Source organism: Talpa europaea (genome assembly GCF_964194135.1).
Source record: "Talpa europaea genome assembly, chromosome: 4".
NCBI classification, from domain to species: Eukaryota; Metazoa; Chordata; class Mammalia; order Eulipotyphla; family Talpidae; genus Talpa; species Talpa europaea.
Window position 1 is genome coordinate 103,376,508 of NC_140070.1, and position 27,996 is coordinate 103,404,503.

General features: G+C 47.3%; 1 protein-coding gene and 1 pseudogene across 2 annotated transcripts in view; one reads left to right on the top strand and one right to left on the bottom strand.

Annotated features, from left to right (window-relative positions):
• Nucleotides 1–27,996, top strand: part of PDIA5 (protein disulfide isomerase family A member 5) — a gene marked incomplete at its 3' end in the record, with an annotated part of 87,939 nt that overhangs the window by 35,940 nt on the left and 24,003 nt on the right. Inside the window, exons 6-11 of the mRNA XM_084232210.1 lie at nt 3,053–3,145; nt 6,330–6,390; nt 11,341–11,408; nt 17,886–17,977; nt 18,060–18,131; nt 24,666–24,802. Of these exons, the coding sequence (XP_084088336.1) occupies nt 3,053–3,145; nt 6,330–6,390; nt 11,341–11,408; nt 17,886–17,977; nt 18,060–18,131; nt 24,666–24,802 (523 nt within the window). The remainder of the gene's footprint in view (nt 1–3,052; nt 3,146–6,329; nt 6,391–11,340; nt 11,409–17,885; nt 17,978–18,059; nt 18,132–24,665; nt 24,803–27,996) is intronic.
• On the bottom strand, nt 13,060–13,433 carry LOC311169936 (large ribosomal subunit protein eL22-like; annotated as a pseudogene). The gene has a single exon. The product of its transcript is annotated as a large ribosomal subunit protein eL22-like (transcript).

Below are 27,996 nucleotides of genomic sequence, written 5' to 3' on the forward strand. Positions count from 1 at the left end.
CATCTATCTGTGCAGCTGTCAGTGCATCACACTCCCTGGGTGGCGCCCCCACTTCCTTGATCATTTCTTGTTTATCTGCTAACACTCATTCTTTTTAAAGTTGCTGCAGCTTTTGCCTTATATGGACTTAGCCTGATTACTCATCATCATCACCCCCACTTAGACACCTAGAGAAATTCTACCAACTAGAGTTGCTTAACCCCTCTTTTGTTGTATTAAAACATCAACTGAAATTCTTGGGAAGAACACATGCTCCCCAAGGAACAAGATTGAGCGGGGGGGGGGGGGTAAGGGAAGTACTTATGTAGTGATGGAAGGAGGGGGTGGTGGTTCTTTGTTTTGTTTTGGAGGCTGTGTTGAGTTTATATTTAATCGGGCCAGGCCTTCCGAGGAGTTAGTTGTGAGATCATGGAGCAGAACTTGCAGCTGCTCAGAACTGTGGTTGCAAGAAAGGAGCGAGGACCATAAGTGGACTGAGCTGGCCTGGGTGGGGGAAGCCAAGTCCTGGCCTTCTTCCCCCTCTTTACAAAGCCTAAGTGTGTGGAATCCGCTTGCCCACATCTTTCTGTGATTTCTACATCAACAAGCTGGAGAAATGGGCTGTATGTTGTACAAGATCAGTGTCTTTAGCAGAGGCAGGGCATCCTGGGTCCCCAGAGCCCACAGGGCCAGCATCCCCATGACTGCCTGATAGCTCTGCTTTTCAGCAGGAGCAGCCGAGACCAGAGCTCCCTTGTCAAGGATTAGTTTTCCTTTCAAGGTTTCTCCTGAGCCTTTTTGTCCAGGTAAATGGACGCACCTGTGGCAGGACAGGGGCATGGTCTGCAGGCTCAGGCTCTAGCTGTTGATGTTGTCATCATGTTCTGTCTGGTAGGTCCCTGGTCATAGGGACAATGCTGTGGTCTTTAAATGATTCCAGGGGCCAGATTAAGTGTGGATAAGAGTTGGAAACTTGAAGAGTTTCCTGTGTTATAAATGGCCTTTTGATTGTCAGCAGTCTATCCAGCAAAATCCATGAAATGTGTAAGTGCTGAGGCCCACTGGTAGCTGGAAGCTGAAATTCATGTGGCCCTCTAATGACTTTCTCCCAAGGCCGGCCCTGTAGCTATAAGTGTGCTTTCCCAGCCAGGACCATGTCCTTAGTTCTAAGGTATGCTATTAGGCCATTTCCCTGAGATTCAGAGTACCCAGAATGGGCTAACTGAGGATGGGGTTCCAGGTATTGCTCCCTGGAGACTTTTCCACCCAAGATCTTGTTAATTAGGGTAATTTTGAGAGGACCCTTGGGTGGGGTTATTCAGCTTGAGTTAAGCAAGAATTATCTCCACCTAAAAAGCAAAAAGAATACTAGTATGAATGTTTCAATTGTTACATTAAAAGAGGCAATTTATTTCCTTTTTCTGTCCACATTCATCTTTTTTTTTTTTTCTTGATATGAAGCAGAGCTTGGGGGGTAGGGAATGGGGAGGCTGTGAACCTTTTAACTCAGCTTATGCTGGTGTGGGAACAGGAGTCCCCAAAGAGCATAGTTCCTAATTTATTTTGGGTTCCTGGTCCCACTGAGAATCACCTGAAAACTGTGAACTTTCTCCCTAGAAGCCATGTGTGTGCATAAATTAAAGTAAATGTTTTCATGTCTGGGGTTTAACAGACCCCAGAAGTCTTCTGTGCTCCCTAGACTGAGATCACTGCACCAGGTCTTTCTAACAGGCAGATGGACACCTGTAAGCCTCTTTCTCACATGGCCTGGGTAGGCAGCTGCCTCTGCAGCTATGGGTGGGGCCCTGCCAGTTCCATTTTGGCTTATATTGTCACAGTGAGGCTTTGAAAAGGAGCTGAGAAAAGGTGGATCTGCCTTTGTGATGTGGAAACAGCCCTTCTCTTGCCAGGAGGCATTTTGCAGCTCCATTTGGACCAACAGGGACCATTACCTGAATGAAATCCTACCAAATCTTGGCTGCCTCCCACTCTCCCATAGGAGCTTGTTCCAAATGGGAGTCTCCAGAAATACTAAACCTCACTGAGGTCCTCTGTGTGTGACCAGTGATTGGGATGCACAGCCCTCCTGCAAAGAGGTTGTTTCCCTTTCTCACCTCAGACCCTCTCCCAGCTCATCCGCTCACTGTCACTTGATCATTGTTGAAAGAAGTAACAGATTCTTTCTTCATCAAATTGGGGGACATCTAGGGCTCTGTCTGTTGACATGGAGGCCAGTCACTCCTGTCCGGGATTGGAGGGATAGAGGTTTGGTCGGTTTCTGGAACATCTTCCTGGTTCTCGTTGACTTTGAGCACCAGTTCCCAACCAGCTGAGGGGAAAGGAAAGCTAGATCAGTGCAGTGTGAGGGACTGGAGCGCAGGGCCTTGCCCCTTCCATCCTACCTGCATGTGTCTCTCCAAAGGAAGTATGGATTTGACTCAGTTCTCCCAATGACAAAGGCTAGTTTAAGCCCTTCATCCTGAAGGTGTTTGTCAGCTCTTCCTCCGAGGCAATACAAAAGGGAGGCCTTTGGGAAGAGAAGTCTAGCAACAGAGTGGTCACAGAGATGCACACCCTGCCCCATGGGCTTCCTGCTAGGACCCCACAGAGGGTGGTCAGGATTTAAAGCACCCCCAAAGCGTTTACATCATGAGATACTGAGGAGGTTTCAAGTCAGTGTAATTACCTGCCTGTGGAGTTGACAGTTTGAGTGGCTCTCTGAATGTGGATAGGGCTGGATTGGAGAGACTGGAGGAAATGAGGTTTAGTAGGAGCAGTAGTGTGTCTCTGAATAAGCCCACTAATTGTCTCACATTTCCACTTTTTTTTTCCTGACCATGAAGTGGCATAGCAAGTATAGATCAGCTAACCAGAGTATGGTTAAGTGATTGAAAAAGCCTGGTGTGGCGATGCATTCTTAGGGCCATGAGTCACTGCACACCCGAAATGTTTGCGCATGTGCCACATGCAGCCCATTCCAGGCACTTGGGTCTCCGGGCAGGTTAAGAACAGGTTCTTGATCTCCCATCTCTTTGGCTAAAATGTGTTTTACCATCTCTTTTCTTTTCTTCAGTCCTTAGTGGCATTTCTGAAGGATCCAAAGGGGCCCCCACTATGGGAGGAAGATCCTGGAGCCAAAGATGTTGTTCACATTGACAGTGAAAAGGTAATTTATTTCTCATCATACCAGAGTTGAAAGAAGACATGCCTCTGGAGCTTAGAAATGGGAGAATTAGGGACTGATTGTGCTTTCCTTCAAGGAAGCTGGATCAGGGTGCTAATACTTGATTCTGTTTCCCAGCTCCATGACAGAACCAACGGGTGGTCACAGGCTGGCTCCTGAGAGCTTTCTCCGTTCTTCACCACCTTACTTGATGCAGTTTAACATGTTTAGATTTTCTTTATATTAATTTAAATATCTTCTCCTTGTTATGTATCCACTTGTTGCTAGGATTTGGCTTTGTGGTTAGTTTTTAAAGTGAATTCTGCTTTTTTTTTTGTAAAAATAATCTCAGAGATTTGAGTTGGATTTCCAAAGACTGGGGTCAGGTTTTACAATTCTGAATCACTGCATAACTTTGAGCAAATTATTTACTTTCCTCAGCTTCAGTTTCCAGGTTTTGACAGAGTGGGGTTTGGGGACACACCATGGTTCTCATGTTTGGTCTCTGTACAAGCCTTCTCTTCCTGACAGTGGCCAGCCCCTCTGACCTGTATGTGCGCCCTCCACATGTGCAGTGTTTGTGTCGTGCACACTCATGTGCCTTATTTGCTTGACTGTGCCTTGAAGGGGATGGACCGGACCTTCTTTGTTACATTTCCAGGGGTCAGTGAGGCAAGCAGGGTTTTCTGTAGATGCGGGGAGCAGCATGGCATGTTACCCTGATAACATCAAAACATAGCTTTATCTTCTTCTGCCTTCTCTCTCTTTTCATTTAAAATCATTGACTTTTAGAGAAAATGATGCCATTTATACTTTCTGAAGGAGGGATTGTGTGATCATCATGGACCAACCAAGTGGGTGTGTGGCGATTCCAGTTAAGGGGCTAGGCACCTGCATTTCTCTGCACTGGGTAGGCAAAAACAAACAACTCAAACTGATCATGTCTCCTGGAGAGATTATATGATAACAGATGTTTTTAACCTCTCTGGAAAGGGGCTGTCTGCCACCTTCCCTCCCCAAATGTTTGTCTCCTGAAATTCCTAAGCTTGTTCTCGTGTAACTGTAGAAATATTAGGCAGAAGGCCTCCCTGGTGGCGCAGCGGTTGAACGCTGGATTGCGAAGCTGCCCACAGCCTCTGCAGCGCCGGTTCGATCCCCGGCTGCTCCCCGGCCACCAGAGGAGGGTCCCACATGGCGCACAGACCTCTCCCGCCGCCCGCTGCTCCCCTCAGCAGTGTACTTCGGTCCTTCTGCCTGCTCTGCTCCCCGCTCTGCCTCTGGTGAATTCTCTCACCCTCCCGTGCTTCTGACTGTACCCAGTGCTTGTATAAATAAATAAACAAACAAATAAATAAATAAGTCTTTAAAAAAAAAAAAAGAAATATTAGGCAGAATATTTTTTCCACATCTGTAGGCAATCCCCTTGTCCTACATTATGCTATTTTCTCTCATATGAACGTTTCAGGTATAGCTGCTCTTCTACCAATAGGATCTTCACATGAAATAACTGAAAGTTCCAAATTCAGGTTTAATTTGCCAATTCATACTTGAAAGCTTAGAGTTCCACACTTAGCTAAAGTAGCTAAATATCTTTGACTGTAATATAATATTTGTTAGTACTCAGGATATGAGACCAATTTGGTCTGAAAAGCCTTTTCTTCTTAGACCTTTTACCTAATTTCATCTCCAGGGATTCCAGAGATCATTTTCAAAGTGTTTTCATCCTTCACTCTTTAATAAGGGCCAAAGATCTTAGTTACTAATCTGTCTTAAAATGAGTGCTTTAACCCTCGAGTTGTGTAAACAAAAGAAATTGTTTTCAGAATTTATTATAAAATGTTTTCAATTTCCACAAAATATTGGTATTTTTTAAAATCTAACTGGAAATAATAATTCTAAGTAATTAATTTTAAGTAATTTTAAGTAATATAAATTCATCATTGAAAATTTAGAAAATGCAGCTTAAGCACAAAAGGGGAAAATATCACTCTGGTCCTTCCTGTTGAGAGATGTCCACTGCTGGAGTTCTCTGTCGTCATTCAGGCTTTCAATGTAATACAGACATAAACATCTTTACTCACTAAAGTGTCATTACATTTTTATTTACTGTTTTGTAACTTGCTCCCCCAGATACTTAATGCAATGTGCACGTCTTATTGTGACATTAAATATTCCTCTCCCTCGCTTTTAATGATGCAATTGTATTCCATTGTGTGGGATTAATGTACTATCATTTATTTATCTAATGCTTTTTTGCTGCCAGAAAGATGCATTTTGAAATTTCCTCTTATTTTCCTTTATTCAAAAGAGAAAAAAAACCTCTGTGGTTTTTCCTTCCGTGGAAACTGGTTAGAGGAGCTTATTTTGTTCAAAATAGGTCTATCATGGTTTGTCACCACAGTCCATGATCGATTTGCTTTTTCCTGTACATCCTTAGTGCACATTGGAAGAAAAATCTCCTTCCCTGCTTTACACTGGAGTGACTGGAGTGTCTACCTTAGTACTGTTATGACCATTTGTCTTTTTACATTTATAGTATTTGTTTAACAAATAACTACATATTGCCTCAGAAGGGGCCAGGCACTAAGTGATCCATTAGCTTGTAACCTCCTGGGTGGGGTGGGTCTGGGCATACTTTTATCCTCATGCTCCTGTAAGCACAGCAGACTCTTTGGGGTGGTGAATGGGGGTGAAACTGGAGCTGGGAAAAGAGATTAGTCAGCCTTGGTTATCCCCCAGTTAGTTACCAGCAGATCCCTAGCTAGCCAAGTCAGATCTACACGAGAACAATGACCCCTCACCTCAACAAACACTTCTGTAGAGCAAGGTGAATGAGTGGCCTGGTGAACAGCCTCACCGGACACACACGGCTCCTTGTACCCTTTTAATTGTTCAAGTAAAGTTGGTTGCTTGGTCCAGACAAGGTCATCCCACCTGGTGACCTTTGACAAGCCATTTGGCCCCTTGGTGCCTCAGCTTCCTCATCTGTAATATTCCTGGAATAGATATTGTCTGGACAATCTTTTTCCAGAAGATTCTTCCAGCTCCTGATATGCCCTGGCTGTGCGTTGCATCCCTCAGCCTCAAGTCAGTGCCTGCCCTGCTCCTCCCACCATGGCGGGGTTCCTGGAGGGATGCTCTCTCCATTGTTGTGTGTGACCTGTGGTGTTATCTGTTTGTGCCTCAGGACTTCAGACGCCTCCTGAAGAAGGAAGAGAAGCCGCTGCTGATGATGTTCTATGCCCCCTGTGAGTGACCTATGTCTTTTGAGCCATTTTTAGCAGTGGGGTGAGGGGAGGAAGAGTGGTGGGAACTGGGAACTAGCTCAGGTCTCTCACTCAAAACTGTAGTATCATCACTCAGCCCATCCCTGTCTAGACTCTTTCCTTTCCCTTCTCCTCTTCATCTGGCACCTGTCTCCTGCTATCCATACAGGTTTTCTCTCACTAGAGTCACATCCTTCTGCTCTCCTCACCCTGAGAAGAGGTGGAGCTGAGTGCCAATCAGCTACAACTGGGGTCTCCTCTCCAGGTTCCTCGCCTTCCCCTGCCCCTCTCCTCCTGTGAGCCCGAAGCCCCTTTGCTGCCTACCTTGAGCCCTGATGGAGCCCTGCTCTGATTTTGGATGTGCTCTCTGAGGTCCTGCTGCTGCTTTGCCACCCCTTGGCCATGCTGCTGCCCACCATCCACAGCCTCATCCGCCTCTGGGCAACAGCTTGTGCATCTCTGATTCTGCTGGTGCCACCAGGGCGGGGGCAAGGGAGTTCCAACCAGGGAGAAAGGAGGCCGATATTTGTTTTCAGTCTTTTTTTTTTAAAGACTTATTTTTGCATACAAGAATTGGAGTATAGGCCAGAGATGCAGGGTTGAGAGGATTCACCAGAGACAGAGTGGGGAACAGAACAGGCAGACTGACTGAAATACACTGCTGAGGGGAGCAACGGGCGAGGCAGGAGAGGTCTGCTGCTCCATGTGGGTATCTCCCTGGCCGGGAATCGAACTTGTGCTGCAGAGGCTGTGGACAGCTTCACAGCGTGGTGCTCAACCCGCTGCGCCATCAGTGAGGCCCTGTTTTCAGTCTTTATGTGTGTGGTAAGGGCCATGCGAACAGCAGATGAGAACCAGAAGATTTGGGTTATGATTTCAGCTATGCTGCCAGTAAGCTGAGCGACCTTAGCCAAGTCCTTCACCTTTCTGGGTCTCAGTTTCTATACCTTTTGAGAAAATGGATGGGCTCAGATCAGTGGTTTTAACACTTTTGGATTGCATTTCACAGTATTAAAAATATTTATATTGCAACCCTTTACGGTGCAGTTATTTAAATTACATATAAATAAGCTGAAACAGAAGTTTCACAAAACCATGGTAACCTTTACTGCTTGCCATCCACTCTACCAGACATAGCACACACCATATTTTCTTTTAGTTCTGTTTTATTATGAAGTTGTTGGTTATTCCTACAATTTCATAACTCTCTAATAAGGGATCAGCAAATTATGGCCCATGGACTGGCTGCCTTTTTGGTAAATAAGTTTTTGTTAGAACACAGCCAATTTGTTTACACTTTGTCTGTGGCTGGCTGCTTTCAGGCTTGAAACAGCAAAATTGAATAGTTGATGGTATATCCCAAGAGGGCTCAAAATTCACTCTCTGGGCCACCCCTGCAGTGTTTGGGCCTGCAGATTGGAAAACACTGGGTTAAAGCCTGTATAAGGCCCTTGGGCTGTGATTCTGTACATGCTCTTCAGGAAACCAGAGGTCTAAAAGCTGGAGAGAGCTGGCTGTGTATGGTTGGAGGTGGCTGTGCCCAGGCCTGACAGTGGCTCCCAGGGTGGGTCACTGGGCTTCTCTTTCTTTTTTTTTTAAAAGATTTATTTACTTACGCATACAAGAGCTGGGGTACAGGCCAGAGATGCGGGGGGTGGGGGGTGAGCGGATTCTCCAGAGACAGAGTGGGGAACAGAACAGGCAGACTGACTGAAACACACTGCTGAGGGGAGCAGCAGGCGAGACAGGAGACATCTGCTTCACCATGTGGGTTTCTCTCTGGCTGTCTGGGGATCAAACTTGTGCTGCAGAGGCTGCAGATCACATCATAGTGAGGTGCTTAACCCCTTGTGCCACCAGGGATGCCCTGGGCTTCTCTTTTCTCTTGAAAACCCTCCTCATTTCCCCTTCCTGAGGAGCTCTTTGAGCAAAGACCCGCCCATCATTACTATTGGTTGGTTTCACCTTTTTGTTTTCCCTCTGATGGATCTTGTTAACTGCCCAGCCATGTGGTGCTGTAGGACTCTCCTACCCATGCTGACCCTTGAGGATAAGGCCTCCTTTGGTTTATCTCAGAACCCTTCAGGACTCAACACATTGGTTAGTGAGACTCAAGCAGTGTGTGTGAGTTTATAGTACATGTCACAAGGCAGGATCAAGGCATAACCGTGCTGGTTCTAGTATAATGACACTAGTTAATCACTTACAAAGAGCGGTTCACTAGCAGTTGGCACTGAATGTGTGCCATCACCACCTCCCACTCTCCAGGCTGTCTGGCAGCGTGCCCATCCTACTCATCACAGCAGGAGAGAGGCAAGCATAATTATTATCTTTATATAATAGAAAGCTTTGTAGAGGAGTTAGTTTCCTTGTAGGTGTCACAGAGCAGTTAGTACTGGCAGAGGGAGGGAGAAAGCTCAAGAGCATTAAGTTCAAACCTGCCATGGGGGGTTGAATCAAATAGCTTCTTGGGTACAAGGGAACCTCAGGATTCCTGATTGCTCCTGATAAAGCAAACTTGTGACATTATTACACTAGTCCAGTCCAGCTCTTATCACCTCATAATTAGGCTTATTCCTGGGAAACACCCCAATGCCCTAACTGGGAGTCTTTTAGGACTCTGACCACATTGGGACTCTGGGTCCCCAGGACCTATTGTTTATTCAGTAGATGTTTGTTGACTCAATGGGAAAATAGAAGGGCTGAATGCTGTAACTTTTGAAATTTGAGGGTGATAATTAGTCTTATCTCTTCTTCTGCCTCTCTGTTGAATCTGCTGGAAAATCATAGTACCATCTCTATTTTTTATAAAATTAAATTGGAAACTGATTTGGTCTGTAGCTTCCTTTTACTCTTCCATCTCCTGTTCCTCCCAGTAACTTCTCTCCCCAGAACTGCTGGCCTCAGCTCACAGGGACAGCTGGCCGCTTACCTGCTGTTTGGGGAGCATGGGGGGTAATGTTGCTGCAGGTTGCAGACAGGCAGAACTCGAAAAGAGAAGCCACACATGTGGGGACTGGTCATCATTTAAGGTCCTGACTGATGAACGTGGCTCAGTGGGTGTCAGACTCCTACCATCTCATCGAGTCACAGAGTGAAGAGTAGATGAGGGGTGGTCAGTATCCCCCCCTTATTTCCTTCCTGGGGAGGAGAGTGGCATCCTTTGCCCCTCAGGACAATTTTTTCTGCCGTGGACCAGGAGGCAAACTCTCAGGGCTGTAGTCACTGAGCCTCCCCTGTTGGTGCCCAGTTCTGCCTGCCTCATGGCTCTCCTCTGCCTGCAGGGCAGGTGCTGCCTCCACTCAGCAGGTAGAGAAGCTGAGACTCAGGCCATCTACGCCAAAGGTCACACTAGCAGCAGGTGGTCAAAGGGAGATGCAGACCCCAGTCGTGGTCTCCTTCCACTATGAGTGGAAGTCGTGAGCTCCTTCCACTATGGCCTCCCTCCCACTGGCATCCACCTGGTGGATCCTGGGCATCTGGAGGAGTTGGCATGTCCTTCCTGTTTCCATTCTCTTCTTTGATAATCCCCACAGTGGGGATTATTCCCCTTTCACCATGATTGTGGGGAAGGTGCAACTACTGAAGATCGGGCACGTCTTATGCTCTGACGGCAGGTGCCATGGCTCAGGCTTTGGGTAACCTCACAACAGCTGCTGCACTCCTGTGTCTCCCAGACTCTGACCCTGAACTTAAGTCCAGGCTTAGTAGACTGGTGTGTGGCTATCTGTATGTCAGGCAGGAATGTGGGGGAGGGAGCCATGGACTTCGATATGTCAAAATATCCCACATTGCACCTTATCTGGTAGTCTTGGTGCTGCAGAGGGAGATTCTGGTGGTCCCAGGGTATTTGATCTGCTCCCAGTCTTCCAGTATCTGTATCTGGCCTGATGGGTGCACCTCTCTGATATGTATTACTCTGCCCACGGCCTGACAAGGCATGAACCTAACATGGATTAGAGCTTGTCAAAATGCCACTGGGTGGCCCTGTTCCTGATGTGTCCTGTTGAGACGAGATGGAGCCTAATGCCGGCTTTGGTTTCTGCAGCCCTCAGATGCATCTCAAGCTTGTATTGCAGCAGAGCCGCTGTCAGAAAGAGTAACCCCTGGCCTGTCAGAACTCCTGTCTGAGGAAACTGATGCCTATGTCCTGTGGTGTCAGTGCCCAAACGTAGCCTGTTCTGGTTGTAGAAAAGGGACGGGTATAAATAAGGTTCAGGTCACGTCACAGTGAGTGTTTGGAGCTTGACTGTCTTGGTTCTGAATCACCACCCCAGGAGAAGAGGATGTATGTGGTGGGCTACAGAACCCCTGAGTCAAAGATAACACAGAACTGGGGGTTTTCTCATGCACCCCCCTCTTTGGCCCCAAGGAACTACAGCCCAGAGAAAGGAGGTGATCTGCCTCACAAATTGACAGGAGATGAGACCCAGGTTCCTGTCTGTTCACGGTACTTTCTCCCCAGGACCAGAGCCAGCACCCACCGGTTGGCCTCCAGTCACTGCGTTAATTATCTTTGCTAATGAAAGAAAAGAAGTATGAAAATCCCAGAAGTCATTGTATTTGTGGTTGTACATTTTCTTAGTAATGGCATTTGACTTTGGGTCGTTGGCAGCTCCTGACTAGGAAGTGAGGCTTCTAGTTGTGCATGAAATGACGGGAGGTGCTTTCCTGATATCTTTTCTGGGTCTCCACATTCCTGTTTAACTCACTATTAGCTCTAGTTATGCAGTGCTCTGTCCTTCTCCAGCTGTGTCACATTTGTTAGTCCACCATTTACTGTGCCACCAAAATTGTGAACACTCTGGGGCCAGGGCCTCTGCCTCTGACCCTGTACTTCTGGAGGCTGGACAAATGCTTGCTAGGTAGAGGTGAGTGCAGGGCCAAGCACCCATGATAACTGACTTTGGTTTTGCTCCTGCCCGTGACTAGGGTGCAGCATGTGCAAGAGGATGATGCCACATTTCCAGAAGGCTGCAACCCAGATGCGAGGCCACTCTGTAAGTGAGGCACCAGGGTCCAGGTGGGGCTGGCTATCTGGGCCCCAGGCTTCTTCTCACAAGGGGAGTCAATGGAGGAAGGATGTGGGTGGGGTTGGGGGAGATACCAGGAGGGTTGGGCGCCTTTCGAAGGCCAGTGAGTAAATAACCAGGACACCAGCAGGGAGCGCATGTACTGCTGGGAGGTCAGAGGTCCACAGCAGCCTATCAGGTCCAGAATCACTGGGGCTGGGCTCCAAAGCAGGCTGAAGTACCGGGTGGAGGGCCTGAGGCATCAGTGGGTTCGCGTGGCCCTGCCCCACCCAGGCTTCCAGGATTCTGTGTGGTGGGAAGAACAGTGGAAGCCAGAGTGGAAGCTTGCCCAGCAGCGAGCCCACGGCGTTTTCTGAGGGAGCATGTTCTGGGAAATGGGGTGGGCAGGCAGGAGACAAGTGTGTCTTAGAGATGCTCACTGCAGAGACGGGCAGGGAAGAGGAGCCACTCAGGAAACAGACTTTCAGAGAAGCAGGAGCAACCAGGATAATCAGCAAGAGAGGGGTGACCCTCGGGGGTCAGAGCTCACCCAGGCGGGTCCGTCACTAGTTGTCCTGGTCCTCTCTTTCCTTCCCCTACCCTGCTAGGCTCGTTTCTTCTGACCCTATGTGTCCGTTTTTGCACTTACCCTGAGTAACAGGTTTGGGATTTGTTGTTTTATTTTATTTTTTTGTGTTTTTGTTTTGTTTTTGTTTTGTTGGCAGCTGGAAAATAACTATTAGCTCCTCTAGGGAACATGGAAAAAAATCCATGCACCTGTCAGGAAAGGGTATAGGGAGGAGCCGAGTCTCAGTGGGGCTGACCAAAGTTCCTTAAAGGAGTTCTGAATCCCCCAGAGCTTCTGGGGGCTTCCCCATGCCAGGAGAAGAGGATGACTGAGATCATAAAACTGTGTCATGATCTTTATGGATCAAATTAAGTTGGCGATTAGCTCAAAGTCACTTTTAAAATTTTAAATGGCAGCAGCTAGGCATTGTGATGGCCCTGCTACTTACTGTGCTCTTGGGTTGCAAAGAATCAGTGCTTTTTCTTTTGACCTTATTCTGGGGCAACTCCAAGGTCCTGCTTATTTCTCACGAATGAATTTTTAGTTACTTGCCTGGAGACGTTTGGCCTTGGGGCACACATACTTTACTCTGAGGAAGTTTCACTTTACATTTGGGCCCTCAGTAGCCACCATATTTTAAGATTATTTTGCCTGAAGAAAAGACTTAATTACCCACAGTGTGCTCCCTGCACGCCCCTGTGTACACTTAGAAAACTACTCTGCTGGCTCAACCTCCCAATTCTTGTGCCACGGAGTTTATCCTCAATGCCCATTCGTGACAATTACCTTGGCTGGTCCCATCAAGGCAGACCTGAATTTGGTGCTTCACATGCACATTCTGGAAGACTCTTGGCCAGTGCTGCATCTGCCAAACTCCCGGCCCCTCCTGCCCTCCACAGAGCTTGTCCCTGCCATGTGACCAGGTCCACCCATCTTGCATTTATTCTAGTGTACTTGGTTCATCAGTTGACACTAATTATGATTTGATTTTTCTTTTCTTTTCTTTTTTTTTTTTTTTGGTTCCCAAGTTTTATTCAAGAACTCATATAAAATATTCCAGGTAAATGAGCTTTAATCCTCATCTTCCTCCTCCTCTTCATCCTGGTTAATCTGGAAGCAACGTAATTCGTAATTCTCTTTGCTGTTAGCAACTACGTGCAGCCAGTCACGTAGATTGTTCTTCTTCACATATTTTTTGGTGAGATATTTCAAATACCTTTTGGAAAAAGGCATCTCAGAAGTTACAGTGATCTTGCTCTTGCTCCGTTCAATGGACATGGCCCCTCTACCGAGATTCCCGGCCTTCCCGTTCACTGTGATTCACTCCTGAAGAAACTGCTCAGAGTTGGCAGCATCCCTGATTACATCTTCTATGGGGTGGGTGCAGTCAAGGGTGAACTCTTTTTTTTGCCCCCCTTCGCCACAAGTTTTTTCACGGGTGCCATTGCGGCAGCGGAGGCAGAAAGGGCATAATTTGATTTTTCTCGCTGAAAGGCAAGCTCCTTTTTTTCCCCCAAGATTTTTATTTATACAAGAACTGGGGTACAGGCCAGAATCGCAGGAGGGTGAGAGAATTCACCAGAGACAGAGCGGGGAACAGAACAGGCAGAAGGACTGAAATACACTGCTGAAGGGAGCAGCGGGCAAGACAGGAGAGGTCTGCCACTCCATGTGGGACCCTCGCCGGCTGGCTGGGATTGAACCAGCGCTGCAGAGGCTGTGGACAGCTTCACAGCATGGCGTTCAACCGCCTGTGCCACCAGGGAGACCCTGAAAGGCAAGCTTTTTGAAGGGCTGTTTGACGCATGCCTGTTTCTTCAGTACAGCACGCAGGCTTTAGCACATAGGAGACATCCAGTAAGTGCTGGTGAATGAATGAATGGTATACCATTCCTGAGTATATGTTATTTTAAGCTCTACATTTGCATTAAAAGTGATAATCCCATTTTTAAAGGAATTTAGAGCATAAGTTATTAAGGACAGAGGCAAAGTCAGAAGGACATTTGTGGCCATGGGCTCACACCAGGCTTTTTTGCAAGGTGAGCCCTGAAAATTACTTGTGTTAAGAATAACTGTTTCTAAAAAAAGGAAGGAAAAAAAGTACCTGCTTCTTCTGCCTGGACCCAGGTCAAGATACATCAGAGGTGACACTCCTTTCCCCAGATGGCATCACAGAAAAGTCAGTGGGCTTGTCTGTGCCTAGAGAGCCTTGCTGGGCAATCCTAACTATGGCCAGGTGTTAGTCACAGATGACCAAAGGCATCTGTATTGTGTGAACTCATCCATTTCCTTGCCTCTGTGTTTTCTTGCTTGGGGTATGTATTGTTGTTTTTCCCTTAGTTTCTTAGGAAAGTATTTTTTGAAAGTTCTCACCCTTTCCTAGATACATAAAAGGGCAGGGTCCTAGTCACTGAAAGTATCCACTTCAGGTGGCCTGTGGAGGCCAGGGCTCCCCAGAAAGAGGGTGGTCAGAGGAAGGAATACCTTTCTGTCCTCACATACAGGCCAGAAAGGGACTGCCAGTCCCCAGGAATCAAAGTTCATCCCCACCCCACTGCTGAAATCAACTGGATTAGTGTTTCCTGTCTCCTCTCATCTTTGTCATCTTTGAGCCCTTTCTGGCTGGCATGTTTGTGGCAGGGGTCAGAAATCTTTATAGAGTTCTTGGGAGGTATTCTACCTTAGGATGCCATTAATATAGAAGCCAGGCCAGGTCAACGATGCACAGCCTTTGCCATTTTCCAGACTCAGATTTGCCTCTTTTGCTGTCCTTATGTCCAGTTAATCACTGGTGTCTGTCCCATCTACTCCTGATAATTGACATCCTCATCAGCAGTCACTGCTGCTCCCTGTCTCAGAGCAGCCATCAGAACCAGCCCTGTTCTCATCTGCCTCCTCCCCCATCCTTGCCAGTTATTGATGTCTGTGCTGAGCCTTTGAGCTTTGCCCAGGCCTTTGTTAACCTTGGCCATCCGGGTGTAAACACTGGGTCGGTCAAGGTGACAGATTTGTATAGATCACCAGGCTCTGCTTCTGGCTTCACTAATTGGCTGGGATGTCTTGGGCAGGCTTTTTAACCTTGGAGCCTCTGGTTTCCCATTTGTGGAATGGGAATGATAACGCCAACCGCATGCCACTGCACTGGACTATGGTGAAGAGCAATGGGTGGTGCATGGAAATAGCTTGTCACCTACAGAGCCCTTTACAGATACTGATAATTGATTGACCCTTCCCCACTGCTCTGCACTTACTATTCCTCCCACCCACCAGGTGGAGGTACTGCCAAGATTCTGCTTCCCACCCTTTCTTCTGTCTTCTGAACACCTTGGAGTAAGAGCCTGGTATTGGGCTTTCTTTGTCTTGTCATGCTATGTCCCTCAATGATTTTTATTGATGTCCACAGTTTCAACAAATGCAGTTTCATGAAGCCTGAGTCCTCCACTTAGGTGCCAGGACCACGTGTCAAACTGCTTGCTTGGCGTCTTGATCTGGCCTCCTCTCCCCTCGCCCCCTTCCCACTTGCCCAGAATATAAGCCTTCCAAAATAAAATCCAGTACCTTTGCCTGGTTCTCAGGCATTAAGGTCTTTACCAAGGTGACCTCAGTGAACTCCCTGTGTCCTCTCTTGCTACTCCTGTCTGTGTGTCCTGAAGTCCAGTTAAATTAAAATGTGCCCCATTTCTTTGGCCACATCTTATCTTGCCTCCCTTTTGCCCTCCCTGGAATGTCTGTAGAAATCTCAGCCTCCTCTGCACGCTTGCTCACATGCTACCCACTTCATGAAGCTCCCAAGATCATTCTGGTGGAGAGACTGCACACGAGGAAGAGCTCGTGGTGCCGGCAGAGTGGGTCAGGCACACGTGGCTCAGCGTCAGGTGTTGTGGCCCTAACTACCCCTTAGAGTGGGACCAGTATTGCCTCAGTCAGCTTCACAAACTACAAAATGTCTCTGTACATCTTTTTTCAACAAATATTTGTCTCATTATTGAGTAAATGTCCCCAAAGTGATTCAAAACTGCTACAAAAACTCAGAGAATTAAGCAGACTCACCATAAGCCAAAGTGGTTTGAAAAGGCAGCTCAGTGAGGCATGATTTTCTTTTCCTTAAAGGATGGATGAGACTTTGGTGGTAGCCAAGAAGTGAGGACTGGGCCTCCTGAGCAAGAATCAGAGGGCACTCAGGCCCGCAAAGCACGGCACGTGTCAGGAGCTGTGAGCAGTATTACAGTCTCTTCCCATTGATAAAAACGGCTACCATATTTTGAGTGTTATAGAGACTTTGTATTCCTTCATTAAAACTTCCTAGCAACCACATGGCACAGCTGCAGATGAAACCAAAAACAGAGGCATCTGTGACTTGTTCCGGGAGATGCATCTCCTTAGTAGGGAGTCAGTTTGTAATCCAGTTTCTAACCTCTGTGCCCAGGCTCCATACCTGTGTGGTGTATTATCTGTCTGCAAGGTGCCTTAGATAGCAAATAGGCCAGCTTCCTCCCTTGCAGAAATCGCAAATTATCTCATTCCTAGGAGAATAAAAACCTAGACACTAACAAGTGTACAATTAAGGGTTTTGCGAAAAATAAAGTCAAATGTGAGATAGGTCTTTGAGTGTGGAGTTAGACTTCAGTTCATATTTAATACAATTGAGAGGTTTTGTTCAGGGAGGTGATGTCATGAAGGAGGAAGATGTGGAAGATTAATTTTGGGGTGACAATACTGACACTAGGAGATCAATTAGATGTTAAAAAAAGAACTTAAAAGCAGACAAATATTACTAGAACAGGCTGCTGAATTGGTCTGGGGAAATAAATAGAGTGGATTTTAGAGAGTTTCAGAGCTTCTTGTACATTCTACTTCAGGCTTATTCTCTCTGTATTCCCTGAAGCATTCCCAAATGGGCTGGAGGAAAAAAATCAGTGTTTAGTAAGTGTTTATTGTTTACCTGCTCTGTGCCAGGCATTGAAGCTAGATTCATAAAACAGCTGGAAAGACATGTTTAGATGCCTTTAGGGGTGGAGGGGCCTTAGGCATCGCCAGGAAAATTGGGTAAGAACCTGAGTGGGAAAGCGAATATTGTTTAAAAATGAACAATGATACAAAAAAAAAATTATTAAAAAAAACCTCACCAATCCAAAAAAAAAAAGAGAAAAGAAAAGAAAATTGGGTAGGAAATGGAAAATTTGACAGTTATTAAGCATCAGTTTTGCAAGATGACGTGGTTCATCTCCTTCAGTCCTCCTAAGAGCTCTGTGATAGTCTCATTACCCACACCCTACAAGCAAGGACCCTCTCAGAATACATGACTTGCTCAAGGTCACCTAACTCCTAAATGGAAGCTGTCTTCTGAATCAAGCAAGCTCACTGGGTAGGCTATAGATGATGGTCACAAACCGGAAAGAGTTGGTGCAGCCTGGTGAGGTCTAGAGGGAGGAGAATGAGGTCAGTGGATTGTCACGAGGTCCCACATTTTCCTTGGCCACATATGAGCTGTGAGATCTGAGAATGTCATACACGATGGTGGGCAGACTAAGGCCATGAAGAAGCCATCCTGGAAGAACATTGTGGAGTGGCAGAAGCAGGGCACAAGCAGAACATGGGTTGATATGAGCAGAGCAAAGGCATAATATACCTTGTTGGCACTGGTCTCATTCTAGGTCTGGTTTGAACTTGGTAGCAAGGTCAGGTTTCTTTTTCAGCTCTGAGAATTTTGCTTTTGTTCTGGGATTGTTCTTCATGCAGGGCTGGTAAGAGGGAACACGAGTGGAGGGCCGCTCTGGGCCCAGACGCCTGCCTCTTAGTAGCTCTGGGTTGTCGGTCCCAGTGACTCAGCCTGCCAGGGGCTGCACCGGCAGCGTGTAGATGAGGTGTAGGTGCACAGATCTGTTCTCCCTTCCCAGGTGCTCGCCGGGATGAACATCTACCCCTCAGAATTTGAAAACATCAAGGAGGAATACAACGTGCGTGGCTACCCCACCATCTGCTATTTCGAGTAAGTCCCCTGCTTCCCTTCTGCCTCCCGGATGGCATTTGCATCCCTGACTGAGCCCACTTTTTCTCTCCACATTTCGCAGGAAAGGACGGTTTCTGTTCCAATATGATAACTATGGGTCCACAGCCGAGGACATTGTGGAGTGGCTGAAGAAGTAAGTGGGACCTTTGCCTTGGGAGCATGGTCCAGAGGGGGAGGCACCTGGCGCTCTGGGATGGTCTCTGGGTCACAGGGGTCTGGCTGGGGGTTGGGGCTTGTTGTGCTGCCAGCACAGCTATTTCTGCGTCAAGTCCAGTTCAGGGTGGGAGCATCTGAGTTTAGGCTGCATTTGGTGAACAGACCCTGTCTGGCATGTTAGGTGGAAGGCCTTTCTCCTACACCCTCTCCCTCATGCCAGAGTTGGGGAAGGGCCACCTCTGCCCATCAGTTCTCACTAACAGTCAGGGGCTTTCTGAAATCTTCCTGCATTTCAAATAGTCTTTTCCTCCTCATTGTCTATCTGATGGACAAAGATATATCTTACCCAGGATGTCAGGCTTAAGAGTAGTTCCACTACAGGTCTCTGAAAATAGAATTGTCAATTGAGTACTTATTTTAAACATGACACTATATTAGGTGCTGTGAAACTACCAAGAAATTCTAGTGCCTGAGATTTGCAGGGCACTTTACCATTCACCACGCACACCTCACAGAGGCTGCTTCAGAGTGCCTTGTGATGCTTTGTAATGTATGAGGGCCTCATGACCCAAGCCCTACCCCATTGCTACCACTCCCTCACCTGGGATCCCCCCACCAGTCTAGGCTGTGACTTTGGTGGGTTGAGCAGACCTGACTGCAATGTTGGATGTGGAGACTGTGTCCCCCAGCCCTGGCCATTCCTGCTGAGCACTCACTTGCTCGATTTGTGCTTTGCTTGTTGTGAGTTTGTCACTTACCAGTCACTGTCAGAATGTGGTTATTTGTGTATGGTTCTTGGAATAATAATAGCTAACATATTTTGGGCTGTTTTGCGACTGACACCATTCTGAGCACTTTGGCAGATTCTCTTGTGATCCTCAGCATAGCTCTGAGGGAAGGTAACGTGATTACCCTTATCTAACGAATGAGGTAGACAAGCACAGTGATGAAGTGGCTTGTCCAGGCTCCTACAGTTGGCCTGAAGCAGGGCTATAGTTGACCCTGGGCAGTGGCTTCACATGATGCAGTTCTACTCCCCTAAGTTCTTGTCAGAGTCCCTTCTCCTTCCTCCAGTTTCCAGCACAATGGATATTTACTGACATCATTATCTGAGGAGCACAGAGTTAAAGAACTAGTTATCTAAAGAGATGGATGTTGAAAATGTGTGTTTTCAGAATGAGAAAGGAGATGAATTTTGTACCCCCCCCCAAAAAAAAAAAACCCAAACAAACCCAGAAATGTTTAAAATTCTCAGTCTGTTCTGTTGGTTCCCAGATACCCGGGAGAGAGAACCCGATGACAGCACCATGTGTGCATAGCATCTTTCATTTCTTGGGAGCATTTCACATCTCTGTCCCCATGTCTTCCCTCATTTCCAGCCCCTGCTTGGGAAGGCAGCTCCCCATTATCATGCATTCATTGTCTTAACCTGGACTTTCACTTTCTTGTTTCCTTTTTCATTTGATAATAAGCATATCTTCTTCTCCAGCCAGACATATCTCACTCTGCTTTGGGAGAAGGCTTCAGCAAATAGCAATCTCATTTGTCACCAGAGCATAAAATCTGTCTGCTTCCCTCCCCCTTCTCTAACCTTTCCTGATTTCAAAACACCCTCATATCTTGTTGGAAAGATGAGGTTGGTTTTTTTTGAAAAGTGTTTGCAATTGCTTGATAACCTTAGACCAGGGGAGCACATCAGTGGAGTTTGAGATGGCTTGTTATCTCCCACTGGAGTCCGCCACTCCATTCCTCACCCAGCTCCTGCACCAGCTCCGCTCTGCCTTATCCACCTGCCTGAACCCAGGGCTGCCTCCCCACCTCTGTCCTGGGCTGGTGCCTCCCAGCACCCCTCATCTGCCCTTCTCCCTTTCCTCACCTCATGTGGGAAGGAAACCTTGTTAACAGCTTCTGGTTAACTAGGGGACTGTGAGGGTTGCGGGAGGGGATCATTACAGGTAAAGGGAGGGAGCATCTGGATCTCCCTGAGCTGCCCCCATCCTTGGCCTCCAGAGAACACATTGGGGGCAACTTCTTGGAAGACATGACCCACTCTTCCAGCTCAGCGCACAGGAAGGCAGCCTCCACAGGACCCCCAGTAAGTCCCCTCATCTCACACCTCAGTAAGAGCTCCTGATGTTGATGTCCCTGTGCTGCCAATTGGTTTTATTTTTTAAAACTCTCTTCTCATTTTAAGCCTGTTCAAGTGAGATGTGTTGTTATATTTAAAAACAACAACACTTTAGGGCCTCCCCTGGTGGCGCAGCGGTTGAGCGCTGGGCGGCGAGGCTGCCCGCAGCCTCTGCAGCGCCGGTTCGTTCCCCGGCCGCTGGTGAGGGTCCCACACAAAAAATAAATAAATAAATAAATAATAAATAAATAATAAATAAATAAAGACAACAGCACTTTAAAATGTAGTTAAACAAAAAGAAAAGCTTTCTTCACTAGCCAAAGATAAGGTTTGGTGATATTTTGGTGAGTTTCCATCCAGATTTTCCTCCCTGCAAACATCCAGCTCTGCATGTGGTTTTTTTTTTTTTTTTCCCCCTGTGCCAGGTGTGTTAAGTCTTTACCAGTTTTCCCCCAAATCCGGGGTGGAGGGGAGGGTAGCAGTGATCTCAGCTTTTGCCTCCCTCGACTTTTCCCCTGGGCCTCTCTGTTGTCTGCTCGCTGTTTGTGTGTGGCTAGTGTGGAAAGGTTGAGGGTGGATCCAGCCTTGGTAATCCTCTGGATGGCCTTCAGAAGCCCTGGAGGGAAGAACCTGGATCCCACTCTCTTGACAAGCGGCTGGTGACTGGGCACGGTGTGGGGCAGGACAGGAGACTCTGGTGTCGTAGTGTCCCAGGCCTCTGGGGCAGATGTCTTGACCATGGTGGATGTGCCCCTTAAGCCTGCATTTCTCCTTCCCTCGCTGTAGATTTCACGCCACCGCCTTGGGGTTGGCAGGTAGAGTATACATATGTGGCGATCCATTTTGGCCTAGCTACTCATTCCAACCTGTGTGTTTTTACACCAACTAGAAGTGAGCTGAAAGCAAAAGCAAAGCTTTCCTAACTCATCATGCTTCTGGTTGCATCTGTGGCATATGTACCTACCTTGGATGAGGAATTTGTGCCCACTTCCCAGTTCTGGAGAGCCCTGAAGTAGAGGGAAGGGTTGGAAAGGGATGTGAGTCAGCATGTCTGCCCTAGCAGTTCCCTGTTGGTGTTTGCATTTCCTCCGGAGTATATGGGGTTTCCTCAAGTCCCACTTAAAGACCTCAGAGAGGACATGGCCTTGACTCATTGTGAGGTCACCCACTCATATTTGAATAATTCTTAAGATTTAGGTTATGGATGATATATAGGAACATTTGGGTAGTGCTTTATAAATTTACAAAGTATCTCACATCCATCATCTGTCTAAATGTACCTGAGTGGTAGATAAAGAAAGGCCTATAAATATACTGTCCTGTAGATGTTTCAGTCAATTTGAGTGTCTAAAAGCCCCTAAAGCTGGTTAAGTGGAGGATACAGGATTCAAACCTGGGACTTCTGACTCACGGTTTGACTCTTTCCCTCTCTCTGGTACAGATAGAACATTCTTAACTTCTATTGAGCAGAGATTTCTTTCTTTGATGGTTCTACTTGTTGGTGTTCTCCTCTTTAGGGACATGGAAAATAAAACTTAATTTCTCCTCCCAGTGTATTCTGAAATATTTAAAGATAGCTAGCATGGTCCCCATGTCTGGAACTCCTCTAATTCCTTCAACCATTCTGCTTTCATTTCGTCATTTATACAAAAAGTATTTATTGGATATCTGCTGTGTATTAGGTGCAGAAGGCGCAGAGATAAGAGGGAGCCTTAGTCTACAGAGAGACAAACAACAAAAAGCATAATTCAGTAGTAGTATTTGTGCCTCAGATTTCTATTCAGTCCCCCTCTTTCCAGTAAAGCCTCTTATCCCCATGCCAGCTCCACAGCCCCTCCTAGAGAAAGTGAACTTCCTATTGTCTCCTATGTCAGAGAGGGTGGTGGCCTGGCAGGCAGCGAGAGAGACACAAAGCCCTGCTGCTATCCCATCACTGTGCCTCTGGTTTTCAGCCCAGGCCCCAGCCCAGCTTCAAGATGCTGGTGTTTCCAGGTTGGAACCTTTGTCTTTGAGATCAGAGTGGTTCTCAGGCCCTGCCCCTGCTGGTGCCCGGTCTTCAGGTCTCTGTCCTGTTTTGCTTCTAATATTACACTGACCTCTTTTTCCATCTTCACTGTGTCTTCTTTTCTGTTCTTTTTGCTCTTGTGGATTCATACTCTTTTTCTTCTCTCCTGTATTATTTTAGTGGTTTTGGAGTATGTTCTCTTCCATATTTAACTAGAAGTTTCTCAGGTGCTTTTATATGGTTCTGCCACTGCTGAGTCACAGTTTCTCCATTCTGTGTGTGTGTGTTCTTACTGGATTTTAAAAAATTAATTTAATTCTTCAGTACATTTTATTCACATAATTAAAAAAAATTAAAGATACTTGAAAATCAGACACTGAAAAGGTTTGCTTCTACCTGTATTCTCCATCCTTTTCTCCCTCCCATCCCCCTGGAGGTAACAACTTTGCTTAGTTTCTTTATTCAGATACAAGCAAATGTGAATAAATTTTTTTATGTTTTCCTATGTGAAAGTTAGCACATTATGGACTATTGCTTATATCCAGCAGTGTGTCCACATTGGTTGTGGGGACATTCCTTGTTCTTCTTCACTGTGCTCAGCCCTCCGTAGTATGGATGGGCTGCAGTATACCTAGCCAGCTCCTATCAACAAACTCTGGGTTGTTACCAGTCTTGGGTATGACAAATTATCTATAGTGAATATCTTCGAATGCACGTAATTTTGATGTGTGCCAGGTGTATTATAAAATAAATTCCCTGAAGTGGACTTGGTGGTGTGTTGAGGGTAGGTGTTTTGAATCCAATTATAGGAACCTGGGTTTCATGGTGTTGGCTGGTGACTCATTCCAAAACTTGATTTTACCACCAGCCCTGTCTGATGTTAGATGTATGTGGGATGAGAGTGGTTTGCCCTTTCTCTGCCTCTTCCCATTCCTTGGAACCAGGGTGTCTGAGGCTGCCAGCAGGGTCACTCAGAAGCCACAGAGACTGCTGAGGGTGATGTCCAAGCCAGATCCTGCCTGGGGGAGGGGTGGCAGACTCCATTGTGTTGGCCACATGGCTTTCATGAAACCTCAGCTCTGGCTGCTGAAAATTCTACTTTTTTCTGTAGTAGGTTCTCAAGGACAGGAAACAATGGTTGTCCTTTCACATTGTCATCCAAAAGGATTTTTTTTTTAAAGATTGATTTATTTATTTATACAAGCACTGGGCACAGTCAGAAGTGCGGGAGGGTGAGAGAATTCACCAGAGCAGAACAGGCAGACTGACTGAAATACACTGCTGAGGGGAGCAGCGGGTGCAGCAGGAGAGGTCTGCGCACCATGTGGGACCCTTGCCAGGGCCGGGGATCGAATCGGCGCTGCAGAGGCTGTGGGCAGTTTTGCAGCCCAGTGCTCAACCTCTGCGCCACCAGGGGAAGTCCCCAAAGGATTTTTTTCAAAGCAGTTAAGGTGCTTTAGCAAAGGTGCTTGTGGCAGTTAAAGCCACAGGCAGTGTATGTCACAAGCAGTCTTGTCCTCATCTTTGGAGCAAGAGCAGGCACTTGTGATCCTGCCCCCTCATAATAGCCAACAACATAGCTATCAGTACCTAGGAATCCCCGGTGGAAGCAGGCTCCAGAGAGGCTAGGCAGCATCCTGAGGTTTTGCAGGTTTGGGTAGTAGAGTTGAGATTTAAATTGACCTCCAAGCTCAACTCTGTGCTGCAGCACTCTGCCTCTGGGAGAGCTAGAAAAAGTTGTCCCTGGTCTCCCAGAAGGACTAGTAAAGTAGTGTAGACACCGTCCTTTCCCTTGGCTCCAGTCGTCCTCACTGCGACCATTATCCTCTGCACCTCCCATGTGACACCCCCCCCCCAGCCCCCAGCCCCTCCCCTCAAGTTTTGTTATTGCTCAGACACCCTTTCCGCCTCATCCCCACGTGCATACCCCGCCTCTCTATTACTCCCTCTCCCTCTCCCTGCCCTGTGGGGCAATGCTAAACACAACTGAGCTTTTCCAAAGGTCATTCTTGACTGTTGCTATTTATTCTTGCCAGTTTGCCGAAAATTTGAAAGAGCTTGAGATGCTAACAACCCCCCCCCCCCCCATTCCTGGGAGGAAGTGAGGTTTCTTGAGCTGCCTGGAGAGTTACAGCTAAAAGCCACTATTTATAATAGGATATCAGCTAAGCACTTCTGGGGCTTTGAGGGGACGGTGGAGGGGGCAGGGCCATGCCACCTACCCCTTCTCTGGGGGTGGGAGGTGGGGCGGTGGTGAGGGTTTCTGGGAAGCTCTTGGAGCAGGAGCCACTGGGGATTTTGTGTCCGGGGGCTGGATTTGTAAGGGCTGCTTAGGCCCCGGGGCTTGCTCTGAGCTCTGCCTGTTTTTGGTCTTCCAGTCCGCAGCCGCCACAGCCCCAGGTCCCCGAGACTCCCTGGGCAGATGAGGGCGGCTCCGTTTATCACCTGACCGATGAAGACTTTGACCAGTTTGTGAAGGAACACTCCTCTGTCCTCGTCATGTTCCACGCCCCATGTGAGTGGAACCGTGCCCTTCCCCACCACATTCTCTCCTCCCTCAGTCTAGGAGGCACGCTCCTCTGGAACGTGAGTCCACAAGCACTTCCTTGTTGGGCACCTCCTCTATGCCAGGGATGCACTGGTGCCAGGCCAGGTCCCCTCCTCACTGTGCGCACAGCCACTCTGCATTACCATCTGAACAGCACAGAAGTCCTAACCAGGCCTTGTGTCCTCAGATAACCTGGTGGACATGAGTGTCCTCCAAGTCAGCATGAATTAGGAAATGCAAATGGCTTTCCCAAAATTGAAGAAATTAGGACTTATAGGGCCCTTAGCAATTACTATAATAGTAATCACCCTCATCTTACAAGTGAGGAGCCTCAAGAGGGAGCCTCAAGAGGGCCGGCAGCTGAGAAGGCACAGGGAGCCGGGGCTGGAACTTCAGGCCCCTGGCACCTCATATGCCTTCGCTGTTTTCCCTGGTATCCATCACAGCCTGGAGACTGCAGTGGATAAGGAAGGACAATGTACAAATGCTGTAAATTAGTGTTTGCAGTAATGGCTGGAAAGCCCGTAGCTCAGGACTTTTTAAGACTAGCGTCCTCCCCATTCCAAGAGGGAGAAGGCTGCTCCTGGAAAGGTGAGTAAGGATGGTGTGAAAACAAGGAGGTGACAACCCCAGAGTTCTTGGGAGCAGCTCTCAGTAAGAGTACACCATCCCTTCCCAATGGATAGAGAGAGGGACCTGTAGGGGGGCTTGATTCTCTCATAACTTCCTGCCCAGCTCTTTGGTCCAGTAATGACAGGTAAGAGATTGTGGAAGAGTAAAATACACGAGAAATAACAGCTAGGATCAAGTGCATGAGGATAGTTAGTCCAGCACACAGAGGCACAGTCAGTGATGAGAACACATTGTCAGCTGCCTTAGCCATAGGGAAGCTTATGCTAACAGCTGCTTATCACCCTATGGTGACAAAGTGGCTTCCTGCAAGGTCATCTCCTTTCATCTTCCCCACAGTGCTGAAAAATGAATATGATTAGCCCCATTTTACAGATAAGGAGACTGTTGCTCAGAGAAATGGTACAAATAGTTCACTATTCTGTGAGTTCAGTACTGCCGACCTCTGTCTGCCTGCCTTTGGCCTCCCCTCCAGTGACAGGGGACTGGTTCTGGGAGTCGGGAAATGTTCAGAAGCAGACCACTGCGGGGGATTTCCCTGACTCCTTTCTTAAAAGTACCAAATTCTTAAGAGAATTCAAAGGAAAAGTATTCCCTTTGGCTCTTCTTCTGAATCTCAAAAACTGGCCAAAACAGAAAGTTTCAAAGACTCTCCTGAGTAAGAGCAATGATAGGGCCTCAGGAGAGTGTCCCTGCCTGTGCTTGAAGGTACTTGAAAAATCACCTGACAGGCAGCACTGCAGTGCTCTAGCTGAATGTGCTCTCCTGGCCAGCCTCAGAGTTGCTGATTGAAGCAAGTCTTGCAGGAAGTTATTACGTTGAATCTAGAGCTGAAATCACACTGCCTGCATCTCTTTCTCTGCAGTAAAGGCAGACACTAGCTTCCTTCACCCCTGTGTGCTGATCCTTTCCTGGAGCCTGCCCAGCCCCCAGGAAAGCGCAGCGGTTTGAGCAGTGGTCTGTGGCTTGTGCATCACAGCATGAAGGCAAGAGTATATGTCCCCTTTGATGAAGCCTGGAATTTATCCAAAAACAATAAGTACCAGATAGATAGGGTTGTTTAATAATTGTTAAGCCCTTTCTGCCCTTTCTGAGAACTCTCGTTGCAAACTAGTCATTTTTTTTTTTTTAATCTGTGTTCTTTTTTTGTGGTGAGCTGTACATTGTAATAATTGATGCTTGCGGGACCTGGGGCCCAAGGGCTGAGCCATAGGGACCCTCCTTTCTCTGCTTTCTGACCTTATGAACCTCAGTGGTCTCACTCATTACTGAGTCAAGTCACTTATGGGGTGTAGAGTAAGGCTTACTGAATGGGAAAATGAGTTCTAGAGCTAAATTAGGGGATGGGAACTAGAAACCAGATGGCATCTGGTTTCTATCTATCTGTTGTGCAGGTGTCAGTCCCAGACCAAGGAGAGATTGGTTTAGAAATAGACCATTTGTTTTCCCCATCAGTCATTGTTACCAGTAAATATTATGAGCGCCACCCTGCTCTGTGTAGAGCCCCATTGTGGGGGCCCTGATTTCAAACTTGGTGAGTAGAGATATCCAAGGATTCTATTGGTGGGTATCTGCCTGTTAGGGACATTGCATTCTCTAGTGGGAGGTCTGCATGTGTGTGCCGTATGGGTTTATTTCTGCTGGACTGGCAGAGTAAGAATAATCAGGGCAAAGCGGGAGGTGAAACGAATGCCTGTTAGAGTCCCCGTTAGATGGGAATGGCTCTGCAGCAAGAAATCTCTCACACAGCTCTTCTTTGTCTAGGAGCATTGGCCTGGGAAAGGGTGGACAAACACAATATGAGGGAATCCGGGGCTCAGGCGGGGTGAGCTAAGAGCAGAGGGCTGTGTCTCAGGCCCGGGTTCTCCAGAGCCCCACAGTGATCAGGAAACCACTTCTGTGGTGTTTGAGGAACCTGACAAATGTCAAAAGACCAGAGACTGGCAGTGTTGTCCCTGGTATACCAAATTCAGAAAAGGTTTTTTCTGGAAACAACGCCATCTATTTGTTGTACAGGTGTCAGTCCCAGACCAAGAATGGTTCAGAAATAGACCATTTTGCAGACTTAGAAAAGCAAGTTGAGGGCCTCCCCGGTGGCGCAGCGGTTGAGCGCTGGGTTGCGAAGCTGCCCGCGGCCTCTGCGACGCAGGTTCGATCCCCGGCTGCTCCCCGGCCACCAGAGGAGGGTCCCACATGGCGTGCAGACCTCTCCTGCCGCCCGCTGCTCCCCTCAGCAGTGTACTTCGGTCCTTCTGCCTGCTCTGCTCCCCGCTCTGCCTCTGGTGAATTCTCTCACCCTCCCGCGCTTCTGACTGTACCCAGTGCATGTATAAACAAACAAACAAACAAAAAAATAAATAAATAAAGCATGCCTCTATTTAAAAAAAAAAAAAAAAAAAAAAGAAAAGCAAGTTGAGATCTGTCAATGTAGGCGACCATGGCTTCTACTAAGGATTGCCAGATAGGCTTGGTTTGTTTCTTGGGATGGGATCACTAGATTGTTGAATTGGTGTGACTTTTTTTTTTTTGCC